The sequence below is a fragment of the Chelmon rostratus genome, chromosome 5 (assembly GCF_017976325.1).
Source record: "Chelmon rostratus isolate fCheRos1 chromosome 5, fCheRos1.pri, whole genome shotgun sequence".
Lineage (NCBI taxonomy): Eukaryota > Metazoa > Chordata > Actinopteri > Chaetodontiformes > Chaetodontidae > Chelmon > Chelmon rostratus.
In genome coordinates this window covers 16556042-16583236 of record NC_055662.1, presented here as the reverse complement: position 1 = coordinate 16583236, position 27195 = coordinate 16556042, and the positions used below count along the sequence as shown (strand labels likewise).

General features: G+C 41.7%; 4 protein-coding genes across 11 annotated transcripts; 3 read left to right on the top strand and 1 right to left on the bottom strand.

Annotated features, from left to right (window-relative positions):
* Nucleotides 1-500: 500 nt before the first annotated feature.
* prxl2c (peroxiredoxin like 2C) lies at nucleotides 501-2889 on the top strand. Its single transcript, XM_041938101.1, has 6 exons — nucleotides 501-683; nucleotides 1008-1076; nucleotides 1863-1916; nucleotides 1996-2101; nucleotides 2197-2331; nucleotides 2417-2889. The coding sequence occupies exons 1-6, from the start codon at nucleotides 501-503 to the stop codon at nucleotides 2545-2547; spliced, it is 678 nt and encodes a 225-aa protein (XP_041794035.1). The 3' UTR covers nucleotides 2548-2889.
* A 247-nt stretch (nucleotides 2890-3136) lies between these two features.
* On the top strand, nucleotides 3137-15942 carry cdc14b (cell division cycle 14B). 8 transcript variants are annotated; one of them, XM_041938097.1, is made up of 15 exons: nucleotides 3138-3419; nucleotides 4554-4644; nucleotides 5274-5349; nucleotides 5863-5955; nucleotides 6058-6134; nucleotides 6686-6752; nucleotides 6838-6988; nucleotides 7092-7322; nucleotides 7485-7623; nucleotides 8102-8267; nucleotides 8384-8481; nucleotides 12536-12583; nucleotides 12677-12799; nucleotides 14883-14948; nucleotides 15172-15942. In XM_041938097.1, exons 1-15 carry the CDS (start codon nucleotides 3311-3313, stop codon nucleotides 15209-15211), a joined length of 1575 nt encoding a protein of 524 aa, XP_041794031.1. In that variant the 5' UTR covers nucleotides 3138-3310; the 3' UTR covers nucleotides 15212-15942. The 8 variants fall into 8 exon arrangements, 7 of the variants coding, with proteins under 7 accessions (XP_041794029.1, XP_041794031.1, XP_041794032.1 ...); XM_041938094.1 differs by lacking the exon at nucleotides 14883-14948 and adding an exon at nucleotides 13503-13665 and having other exon boundaries at nucleotides 3139-3419; XM_041938096.1 differs by lacking the exons at nucleotides 3138-3419; nucleotides 14883-14948 and adding exons at nucleotides 4155-4402; nucleotides 13503-13665.
* A 276-nt stretch (nucleotides 15943-16218) lies between these two features.
* Nucleotides 16219-19569, bottom strand: LOC121607319 (intracellular hyaluronan-binding protein 4-like). The gene is made up of 8 exons (XM_041938102.1): nucleotides 19332-19569; nucleotides 18705-18858; nucleotides 18215-18358; nucleotides 18047-18118; nucleotides 17883-17960; nucleotides 17188-17359; nucleotides 16705-16890; nucleotides 16219-16459 (listed from the first exon to the last, which is right to left on the bottom strand). The coding sequence occupies exons 1-8, from the start codon at nucleotides 19558-19560 to the stop codon at nucleotides 16394-16396; spliced, it is 1101 nt and encodes a 366-aa protein (XP_041794036.1). The 5' UTR covers nucleotides 19561-19569; the 3' UTR covers nucleotides 16219-16393.
* Nucleotides 19570-22268: 2699 nt separating this feature from the next.
* znf367 (zinc finger protein 367) lies at nucleotides 22269-27174 on the top strand. Its single transcript, XM_041936794.1, has 5 exons — nucleotides 22269-22793; nucleotides 23644-23794; nucleotides 24133-24252; nucleotides 24605-24743; nucleotides 24890-27174. Exons 1-5 carry the CDS (start codon nucleotides 22515-22517, stop codon nucleotides 25149-25151), a joined length of 951 nt encoding a protein of 316 aa, XP_041792728.1. The 5' UTR covers nucleotides 22269-22514; the 3' UTR covers nucleotides 25152-27174.
* Nucleotides 27175-27195: the final 21 nt, after the last annotated feature.

The window sequence follows — 27195 nt, the reverse complement described above, 5'->3', positions numbered from 1 at the left end:
GGAGTTTGACCCGTATTAAGGCATAAAAGTCAGCAGCAGCCGCTGCTGCTTCCAATTTCACCTGTATATTGTTGTTTTGTTTTGTTTTTATCCTTATCTCTTGCGAGTTCCCAAACTTTATGCAGTTGCACCGCTTCCACGGTTCAATCACAGTACAGAGCCCGTGCGCAACTCAGTATTTTGTCAACGTGCCATGCATAGATCGCAAAAATGCAAATGGTTGTTTTAATCGCAAAACGCATATACAACAGCACATACAGGACTGTTGTTGGTGTAGTTGTTGGCGCTGTACTTTTTTCCTGCTGTCAGTTGCAGTGCTGAATTAAATAAAATAACATACCACTACCGAATAAACTGTTATTACTATGTTTCTCTCTGTGTGTGTCGCACACACACACACACACGAGGCATATGGGCGTGAATTTCCAGCCACCAGCTCCTCCACCCTGAGCTCCAACTCCCAAAATAGCAGCGCGACTTCAGGAAGCCTCAGAAAAAAAATGGCTGAAGTAGTTTCACCAATAACTCGGCAAGTCACTAAAGAAAACCGGGAAATCGGAACCCCTTCTCTCGATATTCGCCTTGAAGACGTCGAGGACTGCTTAATTTACGACCGACATGGAGCCTGTATCCCGTTCAAGAAATTATATCAAGACAGGAAATCGGTCATAATTTTCGTGCGGGTAGGGGAAAAAACTTAACCTTGCCGTTGAGTCACAGGCTGTGCTGCCTGTCGTTGCATTCGTAAAATCACCAGAGACTCGCATTAAGTAGACTGAGCCTCGAAAGGTGCTTCTGTTTAAGGCATCACATTAGGTAACAGGTGAGCTTCAGCCTTGCAGGACAGATGCCCCTAAAACTTCCCATGCTATGATGGAAATCAGGAAGAATGGACAGATCTATAGGTGAAGACAGGCTAAACGTTACATAGGTGCAAGATCAGAGTTTTCTAAAGCAATGTCTCATATAAGCCTGTTAACGAATCATGTGTGTATGTGTCCCTGCAGAATTTCTTGTGCTACAGCTGTAAAGAATATGTGGAAGATTTGAGCAAAATACCTAAAGAAGCCCTGGAGGTAAGTCCTGATCCATGACCATGAACGCACTGCAGGGTAGCACAACAGAAAGCACAGCTGCGAATCTGCAGTGGTGGAATGCAACTACAGTAAGCACATTTACTCAAGTACTGTTTTTAAGTACAACTTCAAGGTTCTTCTACACTACACCTCAGAGGAAAAAATAGACTTTTAACTGCAGTACATTTGTCTGACAGATAAAATTATAAGTAACTTTTCAGATTATAATTTTTCATACCCCTCCTGTCCAGTGGAAAGCATGTATTTCCAAGTAAATTGTTCTTCTGTGGGCTGTGGAAACTCGTCCACTTCTCAAGCTCCATAACATATGTTAGAAATAACTCAGATTTGCTGGAAAATGCATTGTCACAAAGCTGAAAATAGTTATCTTATGAAAAGTTGACTTTTTGGACGTATGTGGTTCTCACAGGACAGTGATGCTACGAACATATGATGAGTTTATGGAATATGATGCATTCCTGTAGATTAAACTGCCCAACGGTATAGAAAGTAGTTCAAATTAGTGCAGTCTTAACCACAGCAGTAAAATGCAACATACAGAAGCCTAATATTAATTTAAAAGCATAATATATAACAGTAAAACACTGTCAGACACCATTTTCCTGCATAATGTGAAGTAAATCTGATACTTAAATACTGAATACTTCTACCACCACTGCAAATTTGACATGCACATCAGAGATAGTACCCCAGTGATTGCTGGGATGGTTATGAATCTAAATTACTGATTCTGAAAAATCCCAAATTTGCTGTGTGCTGTTGCAGGGTGCTGACATTAGACTGGTTGTCATTGGTCAGTCCGCTCACCATCATATAGAGGTAATTACTTTTGTGAAGCGTAAATTCAGTCTGCCTCACTTGCTCCTCTTATGCTGATTCAGTTTTCAATCTCGTCTAGAATTTCTGCTCACTGACGGGGTATCCTTATGAAATATATGTGGACCCGGAGAGGTGCATTTATCAAAAGCTGGGGATGAAGAGAGAGGAGAAATTTACAGACTCAGGTAATGCAATAACAATATGAGAACATGAACCCAACATATTCTGAGATGGTAATGAATGAAGGTTTGCACCTGTGTGTTTATGATTATGTACATAGCCCACCCGAGTCCCCATGTGAAGTCTGGTATCTTTATGGGACAAATGAAGAGTATATGGAGGGCCATGACTAGCCCTGTATTTGACTTCCAGGGTGACCTCCATCAGCAAGGTGGAGCCATCATTGCAGGACCAGGTAGGCGCTCTCTGTACATGCTCAGTCTTAATTTCTCTCTCTGCCTCCATTGTGTTACATATTTCTCTTTTCCTCCCTCTCGCAGGCTCTCAAGTTCATTTTTCCCATTTTGACACAAACCGCCTGGACCACATGCCCATTAACTGGCTCCTGCAGCTCGCCGGAGTTCAACAGACTCTGGACTTCAGCGATAAGCCAAAGATCATCCATGTGTAGCCGGCTGGCAGCCTGAGAGCAATCTTCACCCTGCATCATCATCATCATCTGTTATTGTTGCATATACGGGGATGCGCATGCACATTTATTAGAACATTTGTTTGTACAGACTGTGCTCTGAAAGCATGAGTGAGGGCAGCTGAGTGTGCTTTTTTTTTTTAATTTTATACTTTTTCTACTTTCAGTCAGTCATCACACCACTGTCTTATATTGTGTAATTCTGCCCCCATACTTTTAGTAACATAGCTGGTGCACTCATGTTAGCAATTTGCCATATCACAGTCTACCCACTTTCCTCGTATGCGCAATGTTCATTATACTATAAGTAAAGTTTAATTGCTATTTCTTGGCTGCATTTGTCTTGTGTCATGCTCCCCACATTCACTCCTGGCCATAGCACAGCCAGATGGGATCTATTCACCACCACAGGACTACACCATGTTATCTATATACAGCTGCTGCCATTGAACAGTGAAGGGTGGGCACTGGACATCTAATCCTGATACGTCACATGCAGGGGATTCAGAAAGCAGAAAACCGGCCCCTGCACACAGACGTCACCGCCACCACAGAGGCAGGAGCAGGCGACTGCACCTCAGTTGACACATATACAACACACATACGCAGATACCGACCATCGGCAGCGCAGGGGCAAGACATGCCATAAAAACACAGCCACAGAGCGGGGACAAGCCGCCGCACTGCGAAGCGGAGCTCTGCTGCGGCCGCTCAGGAATGTCCACCGCGCAGCCCTGACGAGAAAATGAAGCGCAAGAGCGAGAGGAGAAGAGCCGAGTCCAGGAAAAAGCGCTGTGCAGCTCACAACAGCTCAGAGGCGGCGCCAAACTCAGATGTTTACATTGAGATAACAGGTAAGAGGGTCTCAATGAACCCTGTCAACTTTAAGCCTAGTTGGCGCGTATGTGCAGGCGCACACGGCAGACCTGCGCAGCACAGCGCTGCGTTTTAAATGACCAGGGTGTGTGGAAGTCTGATTTTTTCCAGCTTTTGATCTACTATGGCGACACCGTCTGTCCCGTCATCGTTAATGCACTGGGTTTGCGTCGACCTACCCCTGCAGCCTGTGCACAAAATGCACAATTTTCGCGATGCAGTTTTGCTCTGGTGTTTATTTCAGGGCAATAAATTACAGCAGAACTTCACTTTGTATGCATCGTCATGTTTAATGGACTGTGTGTGGGTTTAAATGTGCACAGAGAGGTGGAGTGGTGTACTAATGCCACAAATGTCACGGTCAGCTCACTGTCAGGCTTGTCCAGTGTTAATTTTCACATTTTTTGCAGCGTTTTCCTGCCCCTTGTGGATCCCTGCGCAGCTCAAATCTGAGAGAGGGCGGGTCATCGAGGTGGAAATCACGAATTTGATTGACTGTGGGACCGTCCTAGCAACCGCCTAGGCAACGTTCCCGGGGCCTATCATGTGTCTTATGTAGAGAACTTTAAACTGAAATGGGCGTGGCAGAGCGTGACTGATAGGCCCGTCTCCCAATTATATAGCGCCCTGCATCTCTCGCAGCCAATAGTGTCCTGCGGAACATCGTAGGGGCGGAGTCGGGCGGAGATCATTTTTAGCAGAGTGCGCACTTGCACACCAAACTCTCCTTCCCTCCTCGACAGGCAACTTTCTTCTCTTGAAGTGCTAGAAAACGTTTTTCTTGTAACGTTACACTTTTAAGTTATCGCGTCTAACTTACTTTTTCAAGCTCCGCATGCAGTTATCAGTGTAAATTTTACTTAGTCTTCAACCTCGTATGTTTCTCAAAACGTTATGTTCAAAACTGTGAGCAAGATGACCGCGGACGACGTTTCGTCAAGATGTATTGAGTTTATCAAGGGTAAGTAGCTATAAAAGACTTAAAAGAAGTAGTTGTGGACAGAGAGGAGCTAATTTGGAGGAAACGATAGCCAGCAGAAGTATGTTTGCATGACAAAAGCAAGTAACTGTTCTTTATTTTGTCGCCCTACCCCCCGCCCCTCCTCCTCTAGATCAACTGTATTTCGCCATCCTGAAGCAAAAGATCAAGAGCACAGCCGAACAACACTGTTTCTGCATAGATGAAGAGCTTGCATATGAAAAGTAAGTTATTAGTCTCATTCCACCTTTGCATTTTGAGACTTGGTTTGATGGTTATTGCAGTTTAAATGGGCCTACAGTGCTGGCGTGAGCAGGATTGCACCTCACTTATTCACAAAAATGTGAACCTAGCTCTGACTGCAGAAGTTGCTCAGCATATTTCTAGTCATTTCTTACTATTATACGTTTTGTAGCTTTAAAGAACACATCACTATTACCAGAAAATACCTTTTTTAACTGATGAAGGAAATGCAAATAATCACAACAGTACTAAAATGATGGCAAATTAAACAAATAAGAGCACCTGGCCACAGCCTAAGTTGTAGAGCTTGTAGTAGAGGGCATGGCCAATGTTAAATTGGCCTCAGGAGAGATGGCTTGACTGACCTTTCAGATCCATTTTTGTACTAGTGGTACAAAAAAGCCCTCTTGTCTTTGCAGTGTTTTGTCCTGTTCTGACTGACCCACTCTTGCATCAAATGCCTCCAAATATAGTTTTTACTCTGTCAGTGTTTTTACTGTTTTAGTCTGAGGTAGCTGATTCTTTCTAGTGAAACTTCCCTAGAGACCATAGCTGCTTGCATAAATAGCCACTCTGACACTCTTTCTTCTTCTTCTTCTTTCTCTCTCAGCTTCTATGCGGACTTTGGTCCCCTTAACCTGGCCATGTTTTATCGCTTCTGTTGCAAGCTGACAAAGAAGCTCAAGGTAAAGTAAACCACTGCTCTTAATTGCTCTTCCTGGAAAAGAGATTGGGAAGCAAAACCCAGGTTAATCAATATCTGTTCATACCTGCAGTAGGTAGGCAAAATAAAGCAGGATAAAAAAAATGTTGCACGCCGATTAGCAATACATGGCACCTTTTTTTGTCGTCTCTCATGTCCCTGTTTTGTGTTGGCTTGTGGTCGAGGCTGTTGGACAAAGATGATTCAGCCTCTCAAGCTCTAGTACATAATTGTCTCATGGTGATTGTCGAAACAGTTTTTAAGATTGCAGATTATCTTAATTAGCATTCTCCCCATCACCTATGCAGCAACATTGTAATTAAGTCATTATTTCATTTACAAGTTTAAGTCCTTTATCCATGAGGAATTCACATTTTTATCAAGGCATTATAGATTACTTTAATGTTTGCATATAATATTGTATATTTGTGTGTCAAATAAATCAAGAAGGTATCACATGTCATTTCATATTGTTTCTATTAATGTCTTTGCACAGTCCATTACACTCTCAAGGAAGAAGATTATATTTTATACCTGTGGAGATCAAAAGAAACAAGTCAATGCTGCCTACCTAATTGGATCATATGCAGTAAGTGGTGTGCAAACACGTATGTGTGTTACCTATGGCTTTTGAAGTTATATCCACATGTAATACAAGAAGCACTTGCTGATTAGACTCTTGTATTTAAAGGTAATGCATCTAAACATGATGCCAGAGGAGGCCTACAGTCTGCTAGTGTCAAGAAATTCAACATATATTCCATTCAGGTAACGGTCCACAATCACTGCATATATTTCTCATTTGCTTAACTGTATGGCAGTATCAACATTGTTCATCTGTTTATCAAGTTTATCTGTTGAAAAAGGTAAAGTAGCTACTCACAGTCATTTTCGGAGCAAACACAAAAATGAGTAAAGAAGTCAAGAGAAACCTTTAAGAAGAATTGTTGATGAAAGATCTGCTGTTTGGAAATATTTTGACTGCGAAGAATGTCTACGTATCTCGTAAAACAATTGTAACCTTTAAAATATTTCAGAGAATTGTATCAAAACAAAATCACTCTGCAAGGTTCCAAGATCACCGGACCTTGATATTGACCTTCACGTAACAGTGACTATAAAATGGTGAAATAAGAGAGGTGTTTAAAGAAGATCAAGAACAAGACATTGGGAGAAAGGGAGATAGAAAGTATGTGAGATAGTACATATAGGTAGTGCATCCTTGCCAGAGAGATATTTTAAAGGAAAAAAAGATCCGTAGTATGTTGTGCTGATAAAGACTCTCATTATATTGTATTTATTTATACTGTACGTTTCAGAGATGCTTCATTTGGAACCTGCATGTACAATCTGAACATCTTAGATTGCCTTCGTGCCGTTCACAAGGTACGTCTTTTTAAGATTTATTTTTTGTCTTCTTTGCTGTGTCATGATCCTAATGGAAATTAACTTCCTCTCAAACATTTACCAGGCTCTGCAGTACGGCTGGCTCAACTTCTCTAACTTTGATGTGGAGGAATATGAGCACTATGAGAGAGCAGAAAACGGTGACTTAAACTGGATAATCCCAGGAAAGTTCCTTGCATTCAGCGGGCCCCATCCAAAAAGCAAAATAGAGAATGGTAAGTGAAATGTACTTTCAGTTTCTGGTGTACACATAAAAACTATGTCCAACCTAATTTTTAAACCTCCTAAACTCAAACAATGATTTCTCTCTTGCATTAGGGTACCCTTTGCATGCTCCTGAGGCCTACATCCCATACTTCAGGAATCATAACATCACCGCTATCGTCCGACTCAACAAGAAGATGTATGATGCCAGGCGTTTCACAGAATCCGGCTTTGAGCATCACGATCTATTCTTTGTGGATGGGAGTACACCTAACGACTCCATCGTCAGGAAGTTCCTTAACATTTGTGAGAATGCAGAAGGAGCCATTGCTGTCCATTGCAAAGGTCAGATTCCTAACCTACATTTGCACGGCAAGAAATGTTGTTAGTGGGTCAAGCAATTCTGGCTGATTGTGGTTGTTGCAAGACATACGTGAAGTTCTATAAACTGTGCTCAGCAAGTGGTTTCTTGCACATTTAATGTCACACCCTTTTTTTCCCTTTTAGCTGGTCTGGGGAGGACTGGCACTCTGATCGGTTGCTATATGATGAAACATTACCGCCTGACTGCTGCAGAGGCCATTGCCTGGATACGCATCTGCCGACCAGGGTCCATTATTGGACCTCAGCAGAACTTTGTTGAAGAGTAGGTGTTTACTGAAGCCATGTCACTAATTTCAAATTTTAAGTATTTCTTGATCATATTAAATGAAATTATATTTCAGAAACTCATCTTTCTACTTTAGCAGGACTGTGTGTTGCGGTTTGATCAGATATGATTGACAGTGATGGCAGCATAAACAAATCTCATCGCCTTTTAGTTTAGATGTTGCTGAACTCTGATTGGTGCACAGATGTGTTGCCATCAAATTTTACTAAATGAGCTTCAAACCAGCGATGAGAAAAACAGAAATCATGTATGTAAAATAAACAAAACTGTTAAGCACAAAATTGTGTGTTCATGTGGGACCCGTATAGCAAAATGCTGATTGAGCAGTCTTCTGTATCACAGGACCTTCATGATGGGGCAGATCTGCTGAGAACTCTAAATTATAATGGTGGTGGCAGTTTGGCAGGAAAAATGAGTTTTACATTATGTGGTCCATTGAAATTTTGTACATCAGGAAGCAGAACAATCTGTGGGCAGAGGGAGATGTTTTCCGGGAGAAGTTGCTAAATGAACGAGAGAATGGCAAGATGGCTGTGACCAGGATCCTGTCTGGGGTGGACGATATAACCATTAACGGGAGCAACAAGAACAGGACATCCAACAAAGACGAAATGGAGCTGGTGAGTTTTGAAATGCAGCTTTCAGGTACAGAATTTGCTGCATGTTCTTGAAAATAAGCAAAAAGAAATCTGCACACACCCCTTTGTCTATTCATTGCTTTTTGCTTGTGTTATAGTATAATGATGAAGAGGAGAGAAATGGTCTCACGCAGGGAGATAAACTGCGCGCCCTGAAGAGCAAGAGGCAGGCGAGATCGTCCTCAGGTTCTCTATCGTAAGTTCCCAGGCAGCCCGCAAATGTCCTCATGCATCACGCCGACGTGTTGTAGAACCAGAAAATGAGCAATGCCTCTCCTCGTCAGTCCCTCGGACCATTGCACATATACACTTGTGTTTTTCAAGTCATAAGTAACTTATGATTTGAAAAAGTAGGATTTCATAATGACCAGGAAGTGACCTTGTAGGTTAATTGTTACATTTGTCTTTTCATTTGATGAGCTTTCTCCTTTCCTCGTTGTTTATTCAGGGTAGTCAGTTGTCCCTTTGTGTCAGGTTTTAGGCATGGCTAATCGATTAGGGCTGCTCTTCTTTACCCATACCATGGCAGTTTTCATCCTAATATCATAATATATGAGTTAAGGAACCAGGCAACATCCCTCCCCTTCTCCCTATCTGTAATATTTCAATAACTCTGTTTCTCTGTCCTCTTCAGATTCCTTTTCATTTATGTCATCACATGCAGAGCAAGTGTAATATAAGTCATCCCATTTTCATCTCTAATCAGTGAGTGATGAGGATGAACAATAAGTCAAATTAGCAGGACAAATATTAAGTTGACAGAGTTGTTTGGAGGGCTGGATTGGAGTTATCTGATGCACAATCTTCCCAAGTTTTTTTGTGTTGAAGGCTTGGTTTAGAAAGGCACAAAAATGTGGAAGTTGAAGATATAATCTCTGAATTTGTTTTACTGCAGGTTTGGTAACCTCTAGATTGTCTTATTCAGTCAAAATCTCAAACATGTATCTCAGGGTTGAGGGAAATAGAAAGGCTAAATCGGTATAGAGTTTGCTAGTCACTTGGTAATCATGTCACAATGTCCTGGAAGTAATTAAGACAATAGATGGCTGTACAACAGTTTAGATAACCCATTTTGATTAGCATTTGTAATTGAAAACAATCACTGTTATAAGACTGTGCAGATATATTAAAAGAAGGACTTCAGTGCCCATAGCACCTCATACTAAAGCCCCATACTGGAAAAATATCTTAACAATATAAAGATAAAATAACAAACTCATGAGAAAGTGGTGCATTGGACTTAAGACTTATGCCAGACTATGAGTGAAGGCAGGAGAACTGACCTGATGTCAGGCCATGGGGTTGTAAGCGCAGTCACAGCAACCCAGAATGATGCACACCTGAAGTGGGAGCAAGCGAATCAACAGTGAAACATTAGGCATAAGTTTTTTCTCGACAGATCTGTGCTGGGCAGCAATAAATGTGCACCCTCACAACTTGGCAGTTGTGAAATCTTAAACAGATTCAGTTTGGAAATGTTAAACGAAAGAAAAACACACATAGAATTAACTGGGACCACAAACTCCAAAGTTGTCATTATGACTTGTTGTTGCAAACATGTCATTATGTTTTTGCAAACTTATTTCCTGAAGTTAGATTTTGTGTCTACCATATTTTTGGTTCTCTTTGCTTCCCTGTTATTCCCTAACTACAGTCCACTTCCCATTTGTGCCCATGTAAATCAAGCCATGGGAGGTTGGGTGTCAGCATGGCTGAGGATGGTTGACTGGCCGCTGCCCATGTACCCATCTGGCTTTGGCTTTTGTTGTCCCATGTCAGGCAGGTGGTAGTGTTCTGCTGCAGCCTCATGGGTGCGGTGTGGCCGATGTGTTGCCTGCCGTTGAAAAGATAGCAGAGAGAGGCAGAGAAAGAGTGGGGAGAGGAAAAACAGAGAGAGGATGTGAGGTTTTGTATGATGGAGGTAAGTGCACGTCACTTCCTTTCTAGCTGACATCCTCCTCCTGTAGAAATGGCTGCTATGCCAGTGAACGGTATGGCTGACCTGAAGTTGTTCTCTTTTGTATTCTTTTTTTTTTTTTTTTTTTTTTTTTCTTTCACTGAATGACTATGGTGTGAAGTGGATATGCACTTAGTGGATGCAATGCTTTCACACGCCTTTCATTATCTGCCTCTCATGGACACACTGAGCTGTTCTGCTTTGATATCAAGGCTTATCCGAGATATCCTCTGAGTTACAGTGAAGCTCTCAAGTTGAGCCTGCTGTACTTGTTAACAACAGCACCAGTTATTCAACTAATCACGGTTTTGCACAAGATCTGGATTAGTTGAATTAAACGTTTTAGTGCTTGGCTTGCACTACTGACTCTGCACTTCTCAAGAAAAAAAAATGTTAGTTAGGGAAACTTGGTCCATGTTCTGATCTGTAGGAAGGTACGTTCTTATCGTTTGATAAACTAGCTAACTTGCCTGCTGAACCCCTGAAGCTGTAGGTGTTTTTGGAAACTGCCAATAGGACTTAAGTGTTAGAATGATCTTTGGCTGACGTGTTTTGAGTTTAATCCTAATCCTAATACATAGGATACAAAACTACATATGTGAGCTTCTGAGGAGGTAGTGGGATGAAAATGGGTACTTATCTGTTCTCAGGAGAGAGTCGAGGCAGAAAGGAGATTTGCTTGCACTTCTGGCCATATGCCTTATCAGGGTATGCGTTGCTACACAAACATCTAGCTTCCAACTTCACCATCTGGCTCCACTGTTTGTTTTCTTACGTAATACTGAAGCACATGTTGAATTCCAGTGACGATTAGAACGATGATTGTATGAAAACGTCTTTTCTGCCTTTTTCATGCATGGCAACAGGCATGAAACCCTTGGACATGCACGCATGGACATGCCTCTATGTTCGATCTATGTTTGTGTCTAACATGTAATTAATGTTGGGCCGGGTTCATTGTCAATTGCCTGTTGTCTTTCCATTGCCTTTGTGACTGGATCAGTGTACACATACCATCTGAGCTTTATTTACTCCTTCAGGTTCCTGTCTCTGCCAGCTTCTTTTTAAATGGTCTGCTTTTGTAGAACAGAATTTGATCACGGATACTTAAATACTCTACAGAACATTAGACATGTTTTTGTGAGCAAAGTATTAAAGCTCGACAGACATGTTGACAGGCTGGTATCAACCACAAAGTTCTTGTGTAAAAATGGAATATCAACCGGTCTATTATCAGCTTTTTAAACTCTCAATTATCAGTAACTACTTCAAAGTCCCACATCAGGGTTCTAAGTATACAGCAAAGTGCTAGCACATCAGAGCAAGTAAAGAACAAAAACTTGCTGACTGGCACTGTTTGATGCAAGGCTCTCTGAAAGGTATTTCATCTAATCCAGTCCCAGTGGAAAAGCAGAACATCAGAGGCTTTGTGTCCTGCCTGGACGTCTCTTGTCTCTCCTTCCTTTTTTTCCCCCTTTTTTCCGTTTGCTCTTGTTGTTGGATTTGTCCTCCTTTCAGATGGCTGGTAGCCATGCTGCTCTCCTCCCTGTGTAGCCTTGCCCTGTGGTGGATTGTGTATGGCTTCCCTTCTTCCATCCTGCATTTCTGTATAGACGGGTTAGGATTTCAATGAGTTCTACCGCCCGTCAGCCCCCCCAAAAACCTGTCCTGCCCCCCTTCTGGAGCTCTAACTGAGAATGCTGTAAGTGAGACCCCAGTCTCTTTTTTAATTCCCAAAACAAATCAGAAATTTGTTCCAAATCATCCTCTTGTTACTTTATTCCTTCTGCAAGCACAGTAAACTTAAAGCTGATGAGCAGAGCCAGTTTAAAGACATCCGAGGCTTCTGCCTTGTCCTTCTTGCCATTTTCTGTACATAATGATTTTGTCCTTCTGTTCTTATCATCCTGTCATCTTTAAACATCATGCTTTGCTGGTTATTGTGTTGACCGCAGTGCCAGCTGTTGAAAGTAAACCCTGCCAGACATTTAAGCCTTCTTGATAAAAATGCTAACTTTGTGAAAAGACAAGTCAAGTCTGTCTGAAGTTGTTTAGTGCCACCCTTTGGCTTTTTCTCGTACTTTGTTGGCTTTACTAATGCTACCTGGCTGCTGACGCTGCAGTAATGATCTGTGCACAAGTGTCACGCTTTCAGATTTTTAAACCCATCTCATTCATCTTCATACAGTCTCTGCTTCCACTCCTGTCCAGTCCTTTCACCTTTCTCTCTGATCTCTTAATACATAAAATTAAATCACATTTCTTTACTGTTGTGTTACTTGTGTTTTCACAGGCAAGAAGAGAATAAGATTCACACCAGGTCATCATCACAGTCCCTAAGGTAAAGTTCGCAGTGCACACACAGCATGCACACTTGCACTGTGACATTAGATATGGCCCAAACTAATGAATGGCTCCTTTGTCTCGTCTGCAGCACGGTCATCCTGCAGGCCAGTGTTCAGGGCTGTAAGACCAGTGTTAACCCTTTGGCTATGTCTGACCACTCAGACAGCAGGAAGAGGACCAGAACCTCACTGCCTGGTTCTGTAGGAGGACGGTCAGTGGCTGTGTTTTACACTTGGCACTCAATGATAGCCCAGTTGTATTATCTGGGGGAGCAGCACAAGAAATAATAGGGGCAGTGTTACTTGCCCAGATAGACATCAGATGTTCTTTTGTGTCTCTGGTTAAAGGCAAAAAGAGATCAGTAGCAGCTCTGATTGAAAGTAAACCTTCTCTAAAGATTAATGACTGTTCTGAGTTAACCATATGTTTCAGTTTAGAATTGACAGAATTCTAAAATCAATTATTTCACATTTAACATTGAATTAAGATATCACAAATCTGATCTGCTTATATTAAATACAGCATTCTATATATTACAAAATCTAACAATTAGTATTGATGGGAACACACAGCTATGTTAATTCAAGGTCCACTATTAGCTTTATCTATGAGATTTGATCTTTAACGACAAATGGGGTTTGCTCAGTTGTTCCCAGTAGTTAAGATTATTTTGTCAAATTAACAAAACTCTCACAATTATTAAGCCTTCAGTTTTTTCCATTGTTTAGATATTGTCCTTTTTTCATTTATTTCTTTATCCAGGGCTGTGCTGAGTTGATGCCATATTTACTACATTGAATTCTGTTTTGATGTGTTTTTTGTTAAGTTGACACACAGATGAAAAGCAACCAAGAGGCTATAGCCACTCACAGGTCCTTGTGGAGTAAATTAACAGCTTCCCTTCTCTCTGCCAGCTCCCTGTGCCACACCAGACTGGTCAGGTCCCTAGGCAACTTGCATGTAGTGGCTGGCGACAGAGACGCAATGATTTGTGAGCCATGTGGCAGCCATAGAGACACAACCAGTGCCACAGCCAACGCAGGCACTCTCATCAACTTAAACATGGCCCACCTACAGGCAAGCTCCCTCAGACTCGCTCTGAGCCATATTGAGACTTGGGCAGCATTTGCACAGAAACAGAAATTCATTTTTTACTGATCAGTTTTCTTTGCACATATGTTCCCTACGCTCTTCAAACAGGACAAGTCATATTTAAATTGTTTCTCCTCAGTTTTGGCAGCCATAGCATGAGCAGATCTCTTTTGAAGATCACTTCATTGGTGCCTGTGTAAATCCAGTCAAAACCCAAAGGCTCAGTGCTCTCCCTCTTTCTCCTTTTAATGCTCAAGACCATCACTCATCATAATCACTTAATGTACTTAAGCTGGGATGCATCAACATGGATTAAATGCTTAAACAAAATCTAATTGTGGTTTATCAGCAAATACTTTTCAGTCTGATTTTACGTAATTGGCTATAAGCAAGATTCAATTTAGATCTCACTTTTAATCATTTAACAGTTGAGATGTTTCACATGTCTGCAGGGCAGTGTCTTTGAGGCAGCTGGGTGAAACATTACATTTTACTGAAGACGGATAAGTATCTGACTCAACTGGTGTAGATGTTTTTTGGGGTTTTTTTTTGCAAAAGTTACTTCTACTGCTAAATCTTGGAAACCTTTAACAAAGGTTCAAGTTGTTTATCTTTGGGATTTCTGCTGGCAGGGTAAACCAATAAAATCTCAAAATCAAAACACAATTTGAATGCAAATTTAAGTCAGGAGTTTTTAATGTTTTTGCTGTTTTCCAGCTTGTTGCTATTGTTTTTCGTATTGTTAACCAGATAAAGCATTTTTCTTACTATGATTTACATTCAAATTGTCCAACATAGTTTATTTCAAATATAGTTCACTAAACGGGTTGTCTGCAAAATTTAAACCGTGATGTTGCAACTCAGCCAGTTACTCATATGTTGTTCTAACATTATATACAGCCTGATATTTTCCAGGACTAACATTCAGTAAATCTGGCCCTGCTTATGCACCAGTGTCAGGTTGCCAAATGAAATTCCACCTGGCTCAGACTCCCCGCTGCTTCTTTCTGCTGCTTTCCTTGCATGTTCTCTAAGAACAGGGGGTTTCAGAGAATGACTGGCTATAGCTTCTTTGGACTCTGCTGTTCACTGTGTCTTCTGCCCCACCCTGTATCCATGCCTGCATCCTGTTCTGGTGCCGCTTTTTAATGTTTATATCTCCTTTCTCTTTCCTTCTCTTCTATATTTCGTACATGCGACAGACACACTGTCTCCAGAGGACGTAAAGCTCGCAGTTCTTTGCAATCAATTCGATTTTCCAGGCTATGGTATCTATCTTCCTCCTCACTTCCTGTGCTACATTCACTGTATTTTATATTATCTAATGGCATTTTTGGAATTATCTGTAATGAACAATTCTTACAGACGTGAGTGATGTGTGTACATAAACAATGATTGCATGAATGAACAAATGTTGACAGATTAATATTGCAATGTAAATCCATGAAATCTGCCCTCTATTAACATTGACTTTGTTTTTGTTTTCTTTAGTCACTCCATTCCCAAAGCTAGAGCTCCTCTACTTCGGTGAGCCTGTGGATCTGGAAATCCTGAAAAGTTTTACATGAAATCCAACTTCTACACAACTGTACTACTCATTCAATGGATTTTTAAGTTTCAGAAAAAGGTTGGAACAAACTTTAATGTGATGTGACATGTAAATCATTTATACTAGATTGTTTGATTACAAGTTATTTTACCTGTAAGGCACTTTGGTTTTTATACTTTTAACACCGCATCATGAAACACACTGACTTTTAATCATCGTCTGGTTCCTCCTTACCTGAAGCATGCAGTAGCAAATATCAGATTAGATCCGCAGCTATCAGACTGGCATGTGAATGTGACTCCAAGCACTGTGCAGCAGATATACTGGTTTTATTAGATGGTTCTGTTTGAAAAATTTGCATATGGATTTGGCCAGGAGGTCGGAATAAAAACCTGCTCTCGGATGTTAGCCGAGTCTCTATTGGCAAGCAGTCCATACAATACCGTGCATATTTGTACCGCCATTCTCAATATCTGGCTTGTCTCGTCAGTTATGTGTGAAGCTTTTCTGCTACTGTGTTTCAAGACTGTAAATATGTCAACATTTATATACTCAGTTTGTATTTTTTAAATATTTTGTACTATGTTTGAATCATGCTAGGTAATAAGTCAGTGGTCCTGACGGGGCCTTGTCTAACTCATGTTCATAATCCACTGAAGACATTTGCTTGAAGCACATAGAAGCAGACTTTTTAAATAAATGTACTCCAAGTATATCTGTGGCTGTTTTTGTACCATACGCTGAATATACCAAGATGCATTTAACACAGTACCACATTGACCTCACTGTGACAACATGTACATGTTCTTTGACTAAATAAGCCATTAGTTTTCATGCAGACTCACACTAAGACGCTGAGTACAGTTGCATTATTGCTTACAAATGTAAACAACTTTCTTAGAGTTTCTACTTTTACCCACATCTCAGTGTGACTTTCAGTAAATAAATATAGCTCCAAAGTAAACTTGCAAAAGCGTTTATTCTCTGGGAGTCAAGTGCTAAACAGTGCCTTTGGTGAAATAGAACAAAATAAATCAAGTTCGATAAAACCCCAAACCTTAAGAACAGCAGAAACATGAGAACAGTGGGGTTTTTCTTTTTTTAGCAAGTGTCAAGTGCAACCAATATTCCCCACAGGAGATAAACCCAGAGAAGTGAATTCAGTTATCTCCCTGCTGATAGTGCTGGGAAGTCTTCTGGGTCATCTGGGTTAGGAGCCAGATCATCCTCCTGGTGGGAGAGCACAGACATTAAATGACATGTTCCTGAAATTCTGGGAGGGTTTTGCTGATTTTCTGTGGTAAGCACATTGATAGAGGCATTCCAGTGCAGAACGTCCCAATCGAACAAATGCAATCACTTTAGAAAATTTAACCAAAGCTTAAATGCAAACCATCAAGTCATTGATTGAACACCATTTTGTGCCACGAGACTGATTTGCATTTATCAGAGCGGGCCAAGGATCAAGAACTTACCCTATCCAACATGGGCTTGGCTCTCTCTGGGCGACTAGTCAGACCACCTCGTGCTCCCCTTCCCCGACCCCCACGACTGGGCCGTCCAAGACTCCCAAAATTGATGTCCATAAGGGATGTGATATCATTCACAGACCTACGGAGGAAATTGCCGTCATCCATGTCCTCCACAGTCCCTTTGATGTTCTGAAGATTGGAGGAAAACAAAGCAAAACATAACGCTCTGGCCAAGACAAAAGGTTAGGAAAAGCTTCGACTGTGAAACAGTGCCCATCGCAGTGCAGACAGCCTCAGCTTGATTCACCTTTTCCCCCATAAACACACTTCTGAAGGCCTTGAATTTGTATGTTACTATGAATCGTCACTGCAGGATGAGTCTTGATGATGAGTAACCCAACAGCACTCAATGCCAAAATCACAGCTGCACTCATCAGGAATCATTGTTCTTTGAAGCAGATTCCATGAAGTGCTTTACATTCTTACCTCCAGGTGCTTTGACTGGTGGATGACCTTGGCTTTGGAGGGAATCTTGTTCTCTGCTTTGCGGATATTAAACTCCGCCTTGGGACGACTTATCTCCTGCATGGCCTTCCACTCATCCAGGGTCATCTCCATGGCGACCTGCACCACCATCTCGCCATCCTCTTCCATTGCTCTATCATAATTGGGGCAAACATCATGTCGGTCCACTTTATTTTGACTTTTCTATATTTTAAGATTAAATATAGCGTGATCCTGCCAAACAAACAGGTTGTGGCCAACATGCCAGCATTGCTGCCACTGGATGTTATATTGTCGGGAGGCAGGGGATGTATTAAATGTATCATTGCAAAAAGGGCAAAATTCATTCTGAAATATTGTTGGAACCTGATCATCATAAGCAACACATGTATCCACAAAATCAATATTAAGCCAGCAGCTGTATTTTTCATACATAAAAATATAAAAAAAAGCTGCTTTACTATTTCAGCTCACTTTACTCACTTTAGCAACTTTTATCAATTTATAAATGCTAAAAACACAAAAGGCATGAGTAGTAATTAGAATGTTTCACCATTTCGGTTAGTCTAATAGTTACAGTTTAGACTCATCAAGTGTCACTCTTGACTGATGAGTCTGCCACTGAACCAGGCGATGTCATGTCATTTTGAAGAAAGATGCTTATGTGAGTCACTCACCGGTTCTGATCTTCATCCACAGGTATTTGGGGCTCCTCAGATTTGACTGGAGCATCGGAAGTCACCTCCATTAATTCACTTCACAAAAAGGGGCATGGGTAAAAATAAGCGAGTCTATATTGTTTGCAAGTTGTAATTTCCATGTTAATCTGAAGCTCACTTACCTTGCAGCTTCCTCAACACAGCCCCAGTTCCAGGGTCCTCTGCCTCCTCTCTTTTCCTCAGGAGAGATACCTCTGCAATGAATGTCAGAAAAGTTGTCAATACACCATTATAAAAAAAAAAAAAAAAGCTTTTTAAACTGGACTGCTTTATGAACAAAAAAGGCCTACGTTCCATTGTGTCGATCATACTCTCTCTTGCCCCTCAGGTTGAAGTTGTCCGAGTTCCTTGTGTATCCTCCTCCGCCTCTTGCTCCTCTCCTACCCCTGACCCCACCTCTGGCCCTGAAGTCAGAGTCTGCATTATTGGGAGGCCTGGGAAAGAAATTAAAATAAATAGGAAAAAAGTGACAACTCAGTCAGTTACATTTATAGGAAGAATAGTTAATGCTAAATTGATGGCTAACATTACCATTCATAGGTCCCTGGTCATACCAGACCAAGCGGCACTGTGGCAGCAAAACCCCATGAGGGTTGAAAATTCACCTTATGCACTAAAAGATGTCACTAATTTAATGAAATGAGTAAAAATAACATTTACACTGACTGTAATTTGGACAAATATTTTTTAGTGGTGGTGCTGTCTAAACCAGGCCTGCGTGGACTCTGGAAACCAGCAAGCAGAGCAGCTTTCAGCCTCTGCCTGTGTGAGAACACATACCTAGAGACAGAAAACTCCTGGGGGTACTCCTCTTGGTTGGCTCTACGCTCCAGGAAGGCAGCCCTCTTTGTGCCCCTCTGGGCCTCCTCTCTGCCATCCCTGCTCTCTGTCAGCGGTCCAGGACGAGCCTGCTGCTGCTGCTGCTGCTTACGGACTGAAGATAGAAGAAAGTGAGGTAGCAATAAATCAGACAGACTGTGTTGTGATTCATGACTCTCTTTTTAATCTTCATTAAATGTTTGATCTGGCAAAACAAGCAAAACGACCCTTGTTGGAACCACTGATCTATAAAGGCCACTTATTAAGGTCTATAATATAATACCACATTTTTTTGCTGAATCAGCAAATGGCTGGGTGTCATGTCAGGAATGAAAGCGTGCAGTTCTGAGTGTGCTGTAAAATCAGGAGGATGTAATTTGGCTTCAGACAATCCCCCTCAGCCACCCGACCTGACAGCACGCACATGTGCTCAGCAGCCTCGCTGACCTTGCACCATCAGCAGCTGACAAAGCCCGAGCAAACTGGCCCCTCTTGGCTGGACTACCCGATCTAGAAAAACTCGCAGCGGCCAGAACAGTTCGGCCTCTGGTTCGTGCAGCGAATCGTGCAGCTAAGCGGTGAGCTCACCTGGAGCCGGGTCCTGACCATCCGACGCGAGGGGGAGGCGTCTGTCCTTCTGGGACTCCTTCTGGCCAGGTTTTTTCTGCTTGCCCTTCTTCTCCTCCTCTTCCCTTTTCTTCTTCTTCTTCTCCTTCATCGTCTCCACTTCGCTCATCAAGTCAAACGGGTCGGCTTCGTCATCCAGAAGGTCCCCGAACCTGTTCGCCACAACGCAGCCGTAGGCGTCCGGCAGCATGTTAGCCTGTGTAAGATGAAGAAACAAGGCGGTGTTCAAACAGCGACTCCCTCCTCAGGCTGAACTCATATCTTGCGAGTAATAAACAGCAAAAAATGAGAGCTCAAGCGACGAGCTTTCGTCTGTCAAGCGACGACAGAAAAGAGCTGCGGACGGTACTTTGCTGCCCCAGCGAACATCCAACAAATGGCTGCAGCAGTTTGTCGACACTTTTAAATGCTTGCACGTGTGGAGAGCCGCGACACCACGCCCCCTGCTCATCAATAGGGCATTCACTAATCAATATTCAGTGCACAGACCTGACTCTGGTCCTCTGCCAATGTTGGTAGATTATTCTCTGCTTAGTCAGGCCCTGCTGCTCAAATTGGCACAGAGTCTAGCCTGGACAAATCAATGCATAACATGAAACAACAAAACCATAAAAACACATTTACATTTTTAGGTTAAATGAATGACACTAGCAAATTACAAGCCGTCATTGAGTTACATCGATCTTAAAATGTCATATTGTTTCGTTTAAATTGATTAACCATGATTGATAAAAAAACACCAACCACTGGAAAATATGATAACATTAGTGTTAAGTCGCTAGTATTGAGCTAACAAATTTTCTCAGCGGATTTTTCAGTGAAGCTAGCTAACATTAGTCTAATTTCAGTTTGATAAATGATAATTAATCTAAAGTTGGTTTTAGCACACAGTTATCTTGAGAGAGAGAGTAATACAATTGTGTAGCTCAGCCGCTAGCTAGGTATCTCAGTGGTTCTAGCTGTGCTAGCTACTTATGCTAATTTCGTACAGCTAACGCTAGTTGAGCTAGCTGCCATTGACATATGGGTTAGCCACATCCTAAAACATGAAATAATCAGGGTTCTCAACGCCCAATGTGACACATAACATTTGAGATCTTGGACAGTAGGGGGTGGTGTTTTGAAAAAAAATGTCAGAAATGTGTTCTATGTGGTCTATTATGTCCCCCATAATTTTCCTAAAAGCAGAAATGGGTCTGGGTTCTTATGGGTTAAATAACACAGCTACAGTTCTATCTAAATACTGTTCAGACAAACCTAATTTTCCGTCATTAATCATCTGATAAGTGACCATCCAACTGATACTTATGAAATAACCTTATGAATGTACATACATTTTAATACTCTGATCCATGTATTCGGACAATATTACATTAACAAACCTCAAACCTGATTAAGCTGAGTCACTCTCACTAACAGCATGAGTCAGGGTATATTTTACATAATGAAACTTAGCTTCATCTAGTGGTCAGAGTGGAAAGTACAGACTGTGTTGTCAACCTATGCCCCCAGTGTACAATGTATGAAGTAAAATTCATATCTCTGTGTCAGTATTAATGCATGTAAGGAAATCCAACAAAGAGTGTAATGAATGAGTTCCAAGAGATGAGGTCACATAGGTAGTTTCAGTTACACTTGTTAGGTTGAATGGGATCTAAGTGCACAGACTAAACACTTAGTGGAAATTATCATTGCTATAAAATGAAGGTTCATATTGAATTATTCAGAATCATTCTTTTTTTTTTTTTTGTATTACACAGAATTGTCAATTATGTTTGAAACAAGACAATGTAGGGCATTCAATATGAAAACCAAAGGTTATTATATGGGTTATTAATAATCAATAGCACAAACACATTTGAATTCAGGATTATAGTTTGCATTTGGCAGTAAATCAGTTCTCTATTGGCACACTAGACCAGGGCAATGTTTTTAAGGACACTTTGTTCAGTGCAGTGGGATACATTTAGATTACCTTTTCTAGGTAACAGTGAATTAGTGAGAGAAACAGACAGGCTGACAACAATGGTTTCTGTTGCACCGGTGAATAATTGAAACAGCCCATAGGTACTGTAACTATGACTGCACATTTGATTTTAGTTATATATATGGGCATATTTTTTGAGCTGTTGCCTCTACATTAAAAGTAACCAATTTGGATTTAATATCTCAAATTATGCGGGTTGACCAAAAAGTCGAAACATAAATTCAAGTCCTATAATGTGTATACATAGTACCTTCCTATGCTGCAAAGTCTTTTGAAAAACAAAATATTCACTGCTTTAGGTGGATTTTTCATGCAGAGAACCTATTTGGGATTATTTTATATATTTCATAATTCACACTTATTAAACACAGGTACATTTTCAAACAACCCTTAGTTTCTATCTCCTTTTCTCTCACACAGTACATCCTTTGTTCAAGTACTTCCGCCCTAAAATGATTACGTAACTTTGGCGCCTCTGGGCCACCGTTTCTTTTCCCTTTAAATTGACCAAAATGTAATAACATAAACAGACTCGTCAGCGCGGGAAACAGCCATCTGCTCGACTGAAACGTAAAATTAACCGCCCTTCGCTCTCATTGGCTTCGTCGTGCCCGAGCGTGCGTTCTGCTCATCTTCATTGGCCAAGCTTAATGTCAGTGTGCAGAGCGCGCGTCAATTGTTTAAATCTCATTGGACAAAAACGTCTCGACCAATCATTACGCACAGCTCTCCCTCCGCTCTGCCTATTGGTCCACGGGCTTTCTATGGGGCTCTATGTAGCTGCTATAATTGGTTACTGCTAACACGTGGGATCAGATTCCTGCAGCCGATTGGTTAGTGCACTGCTCAGGCGCGATTTTGCAACGCGGGACAACGTTCCTGTGGGCGCACACAGGCAGTTCAGACGACCCGCTGCGTGCAGAAGGGAACTTACGCTCATCTTCATATCTGACTGCATCTTTGTATCAATTTTGTAGCGAAGAACGGATCCGAGTTTTTTTCTGTTCCTCTTTGGAAATGAAGGACATATTCACTCCAGACTGAAAAGGCGCACTATTTATAACTTTATAGCTGTTAAAATAATCAGTTACAGGTAGAACTTTTACTGCTTTTTTGCTTCATTTTGCAACTTACACCGGAGTTTTGACATCAATACAATGGCCGATAACAAGCACCCGCACGTTATTTTCTGCAACGACTCGCCCAAAAGAGTTTTGGTGTCCGTCATCAAGACCACCCCGATTAAACCGAGGGCAGCGGAGGCCCTGACGCCGACAAGCCCCGGTTTCAGCGACTTCATGGTGTACCCGTGGAAATGGGGGGAGAACGCCCACAATGTGACTCTGAGCCCGGGCTCAGGGAGCGGGGCTTCGTCGCCTACCGGGACCCAGACGGCCAGGGAAGCGGATACGGCCCCTTCACCTGACCAGATCAGGGTAGGTTCAGATTATTTTAACCGTCATGTTACTGAATACAGCGTTTGGTAGGACAGATGTTGTTGCACAGACCATAGGCTATACAGGCTATAGTTTTTCTTTTATAGTTTGAGACTGTTAACGACACAGTAATACACGAACAACACAATAATTATAAGTTGTAACAACACTTGCACTATGTTCAACTACTTGTAATAACACCAGCTGTGAGAAGAAAAGAGTGCACGTCTGGTGATGTTGACATCTTTCAAAAACACAAACTATTCCAAACTGAGTCGTTTTGGAATTTTAGCACAGTCTAGAGGTTCAGTGTCAGCTTCTCGTGATGGTACTGCTTAAAACAGCGAAATCGTGTTCGGAGTCAGCCTTAATATGGCCGAGATGGAGAGTCATTTAAAAAAACGCCCGCGCATTAGGGTGTGACATGGTGGATTTTAAACCCGAGTTACTTCCTGGTTCAGGAGCAGCTGCTCACGCATGACGTGTAGTCGCGCGCCAAAAATGTAACCGGATGTAAATGAATTATAATAGACAAACGTGCATCCTGCTGTAACACGTGAGGTCAGCTAAAGAAGTTGTGATGTATATTATTTTTCACTGTATGAAATAAAAGCCACTCATTAACCTGCTTTGTATTGAATATTTCTTCATTATACATATGCATATAAGTAGTTACATTAGTAGTAACATAATGTGGCGGTTTAAATGATGTTCTCTGAACTTGATTAATATGTAAATTTATTAGATCATAAACATTTTGTACTTGATGTGCCACATGTGGTTGCTGTTCAATAGGAAAACATGTGCTGATTGTGTGCCAAATGTGAAAACTGTGTGTTCTTGTTGTCAGGATGGTATCCGCAGGGGGCGTCCACGGGCTGACACCGTCCGGGAGCTCATCAGCGAGGGGGAGACTTCGTCTAGCCGCATTCGCTGTAACATTTGCAACCGAGTGTTTCCCCGAGAGAAGTCTCTTCAGGCTCATAAGAGGACACACACAGGTGAGAGGGAGGAAGGAGCAGTGGTTATTTAAAAAAAATGTATAATGTATTGGCTTGTTGTCAAAAAGACAGGTGCCTTGAGAAAAAGGTAGATGTTCTGTGATTCCATAATGCCCTTTCCTACACCATTAGAAAACAGATGTAGCAGTGACATGCTGACCAGCATGGGGCACAGCTACAGCTTGTTCTGTGAAAGCATAGAATAACTAACCTCCCAGCACCTGTTATGAACTTTTCGGCTAAAGTGTTCACATTTGAAAGGCGTTTAATGTATGTGTGCATCATGAGCACAGTAAAACAATACTGTGGTCTGAACAGTATCCCTATATCTCCTCCAGGAGAGAGGCCCTATCTGTGTGACTACCCAAACTGTGGGAAGGCATTTGTCCAGAGCGGTCAGCTGAAGACGCACCAGCGGCTGCACACTGGAGAGAAACCCTTCGTCTGCTCGGAGAAAGGTGGGGAGTGTTCTTGAAGTGATGTTTGGGGGGGGGGGTCGAACTTTTGTGACCTTTCACTCTCAGGTACTTTCCAAAGGCATGAAATGTGGTTCAGTGAGTGTGACCGACTGGAGCTTTTAACTGGCTGAGTTAAATTTCAAGCCTTTGGAAAGTACCCAAAAAACACAAACCTGACAGTGCGACGGTATGTCATAATAATATAAATATGCAAAATCACCACCAGAATTTATTAGCATGCTTAACTACAACAGCAACAATAAGGAGATATATTCTTAGGTATTCGAATCACAGAGAAACATGGGCTGTAATGGCTAGCTGAATTTATTCATACCTGTTGCTTTCTCTGCAGGATGTGGCAATCGGTTCACACATGCCAACCGTCACTGTCCCAAGCATCCTTTCTCCCGCCTGAAGAGAGAGGAACCAAAGGAAGGCCAGGGCAAGGCCCAGTCTGTGGATAACAAGGCTGTGGCAGAGTGGCTGGCAAAGTGAGTGTATATAAAGATACTGTACTCATGCTTGTGGCCTGTTTTGTATCAGGACCCACGGTTTTGCACAGTGCAACTCACATTGTACATTTAATGTCATTTTCTGCTCACACTGTATGCTAATATACTCTCCTCTGTCCTTGCAGGTACTGGCAAACCCGTGAGCAGCGTGCCCCAACAACCACCAAGGTGAAACCACAGGGCAAGGCAAGAGCAGAGGACCAGGAGCAGCAGGATCCCATGGAGTTCCTCCAGTCCGATGAAGAGAACGGAGAAGAGGAAGAGGCTGCAGAGGAGGAGAAAGGCAGCCAGGGAGGAGGTGCCGCCAAGCGCCGCCTACAGGAGCAGCGAGAGCGTCTCCATGGTGCGCTGGCACTCATTGAGCTGGCCAACAACCTGTCTGCCTGAACACCCACTTCCTGATCCTGGACTCCCATTCCCCTGGCCCTCATACCTCCATTCCCAATCCGCCTTCCTGCAGTATGTGCTGTAGCTAGAGATTGTTCATAAATGCAGATCGGCGACTAGTTTAGTTTGTTCTATAAAGTTGTAAAACCAGACTTTGAGAAAGAGCTGAATTGGCCTGAGATCAGTGTTATGCACAAGCATCATCTATTCCCCCCTCACAGCACCAGGAAGGCACAAGCTAAAGCACCTTATTCAGCTTCCATTTTATCCTTTTAGGCTGCTATAATTGTAGATTTGACAATATGAAGAATGTTTTTCTTTCTCCTGCCTTCTAAAGGCAAAGGAAGAGTACCTATTATGTTTTAATTTGTCGTGTTTGCACTTTGACGGTAACGAGTTTAAGTATTTTGTGAGTGTAACAGAGTGTGTATGACTGATGTATGTATTGATTAAGCTCGGATGGACAGAATGATACAGGGTGTGGTCAAACATACAGTAGGAAATGTCAAGTTGCATTCCGACTGTCAGATGGCCTCTTATCATGCTCCCAGGTTTCAGCTCCAGCATTGTAAGCACAATTTCACCGCCACTAATGACAGTAGTGGTGGTAGAAATAGACTGAGAAGGGATCATTTTATCCTCACTTATGAAGCACTCTCCAAGGAGTGTGCATAGGTGGACGAAAAGGAGAAGACAAGTCATGGGAGCTAGATCAGTCTGGCATGTAACATGGTCATTTTTTTTATATGGGAATGAGAGGTGATCATTGCAAGCCTAATCCAGAGGTCTGGTTAGGAACAAGACTTTTAAAAAATCCAAACTTTGACAGCTTTTCTCATCATATACACACAATTATATCCACATGACATTACCAGAGGTGTGCAGGAGAAGTCCACCTTGAGCTGACTATGCTGCCTTCTGGATTTGGTTAAGTTTTATTACTAAATATTACAACTAACTACTATCCTGCAATAGTTAAAAAAAAAGGTCCAGAGTACCATTTACGATGTGCCATATTTCCATTTTCAACCATAGTTTTCCTCATAGATACAAGAAACGTGAGTGTTTTCCAACCAGACAGGAGATTTTTTTTATTATTATTATTCGTTTTTTCAATGGATGATGTCGGTCACCTTTTATATTAAAAGGTGCCGGACCTGTTGTGATACATGCATTGCGTCATCTCACTTATGTGATATTTATTTTTATTAACATGTTGTTCAACTGTTCGAGAGCCCTGGAATCATTTGATATGTGTAAAGAAATATTCTGGCATCACGTTTTAATAACATATAAAGTCCATTTAGAATATGCCACAAATTTAAATGTCCCGTTGATTTTGATTAAGCACTTACAGCCCCGATTAAGTCTTGGATTAAGCTTGCAATGCACTGGAGATTAAATTTGTCATGTGTCCAGGAAAGTGGCACCCGATTTTCAGAAACTGATTTGTGTAGTGCTGGCTGTTTTGGGCTTTTTTTTTCCTTCCTCTTCTGTTTTTTTTAATAACAAACACTACATCCTTCAACACTGTATGAAGCCTCTCATAATTGCCCCGCCTCTGGTTGTTTTGGAGAAACCTGCACCAGCAACATGTCACTCTGTCACTCTGGCTGTGATGTTTGAATCTGTTCGATTTTACAAATTACCCTTGTGGAGTTACGGTGAAACTGGAAGGCAAGTGAATTGTTGATAATCAGAACACCAAATGATTTATTGTACCCAATTATAGTATATTTTGGAGCATTTCTAACCCTTAGTCTATTTTGTGGTTTGAGAAGAGTATGGCATTTAATATATAAAGATTGTGTTTGTTAGAATATTGAGTGTGCACAATTTGTGGAGATTGAATTTTAGTTTCAGTTTTCCCCTCTGCTAACATCCAACAGTTTTCATGTTTGTTACATGTATAGAGCTTGCTTGGTAGACATTTTATTACACATTTCAAAGGTAAGATTTCTCTTACAGCCTGTCCACACTGTTATATAATTGTTGGTCTTCAATAAACATTCACTGAACCTGACCCAGAAATTATGTGCACTTC

Excerpts from the sequence above, each read along its gene's own strand:
- prxl2c (XM_041938101.1), top strand. The coding sequence starts at position 501 with ATGGCTGAAGTAGTTTCACCAATAACTCGGCAAGTCACTAAAGAAAAC. Across the intron at positions 2,102-2,196 it reads GGAGAAATTTACAGACTCAG|CCCACCCGAGTCCCCATGTG; the intron begins GTAATGCAATAA and ends TTATGTACATAG. Across the intron at positions 2,332-2,416 it reads AGCCATCATTGCAGGACCAG|GCTCTCAAGTTCATTTTTCC; the intron begins GTAGGCGCTCTC and ends TCCCTCTCGCAG.
- cdc14b (XM_041938094.1), top strand. The coding sequence starts at position 3,311 with ATGAAGCGCAAGAGCGAGAGGAGAAGAGCCGAGTCCAGGAAAAAGCGC. Across the intron at positions 6,135-6,685 it reads TCAACATATATTCCATTCAG|AGATGCTTCATTTGGAACCT; the intron begins GTAACGGTCCAC and ends TGTACGTTTCAG. Across the intron at positions 8,268-8,383 it reads ACAAAGACGAAATGGAGCTG|TATAATGATGAAGAGGAGAG; the intron begins GTGAGTTTTGAA and ends CTTGTGTTATAG.
- LOC121607319 (XM_041938102.1), bottom strand. The coding sequence starts at position 19,560 with ATGCTGCCGGACGCCTACGGCTGCGTTGTGGCGAACAGGTTCGGGGAC. Across the intron at positions 18,119-18,214 it reads TATGATCGACACAATGGAAC|AGGTATCTCTCCTGAGGAAA; the intron begins GTAGGCCTTTTT and ends CATTCATTGCAG. Across the intron at positions 16,460-16,704 it reads CCAAGCCCATGTTGGATAGG|GAGGATGATCTGGCTCCTAA; the intron begins GTAAGTTCTTGA and ends CTCTCCCACCAG.
- znf367 (XM_041936794.1), top strand. The coding sequence starts at position 22,515 with ATGGCCGATAACAAGCACCCGCACGTTATTTTCTGCAACGACTCGCCC. Across the intron at positions 23,795-24,132 it reads TCATAAGAGGACACACACAG|GAGAGAGGCCCTATCTGTGT; the intron begins GTGAGAGGGAGG and ends TATCTCCTCCAG. Across the intron at positions 24,744-24,889 it reads GTGGCAGAGTGGCTGGCAAA|GTACTGGCAAACCCGTGAGC; the intron begins GTGAGTGTATAT and ends CTGTCCTTGCAG.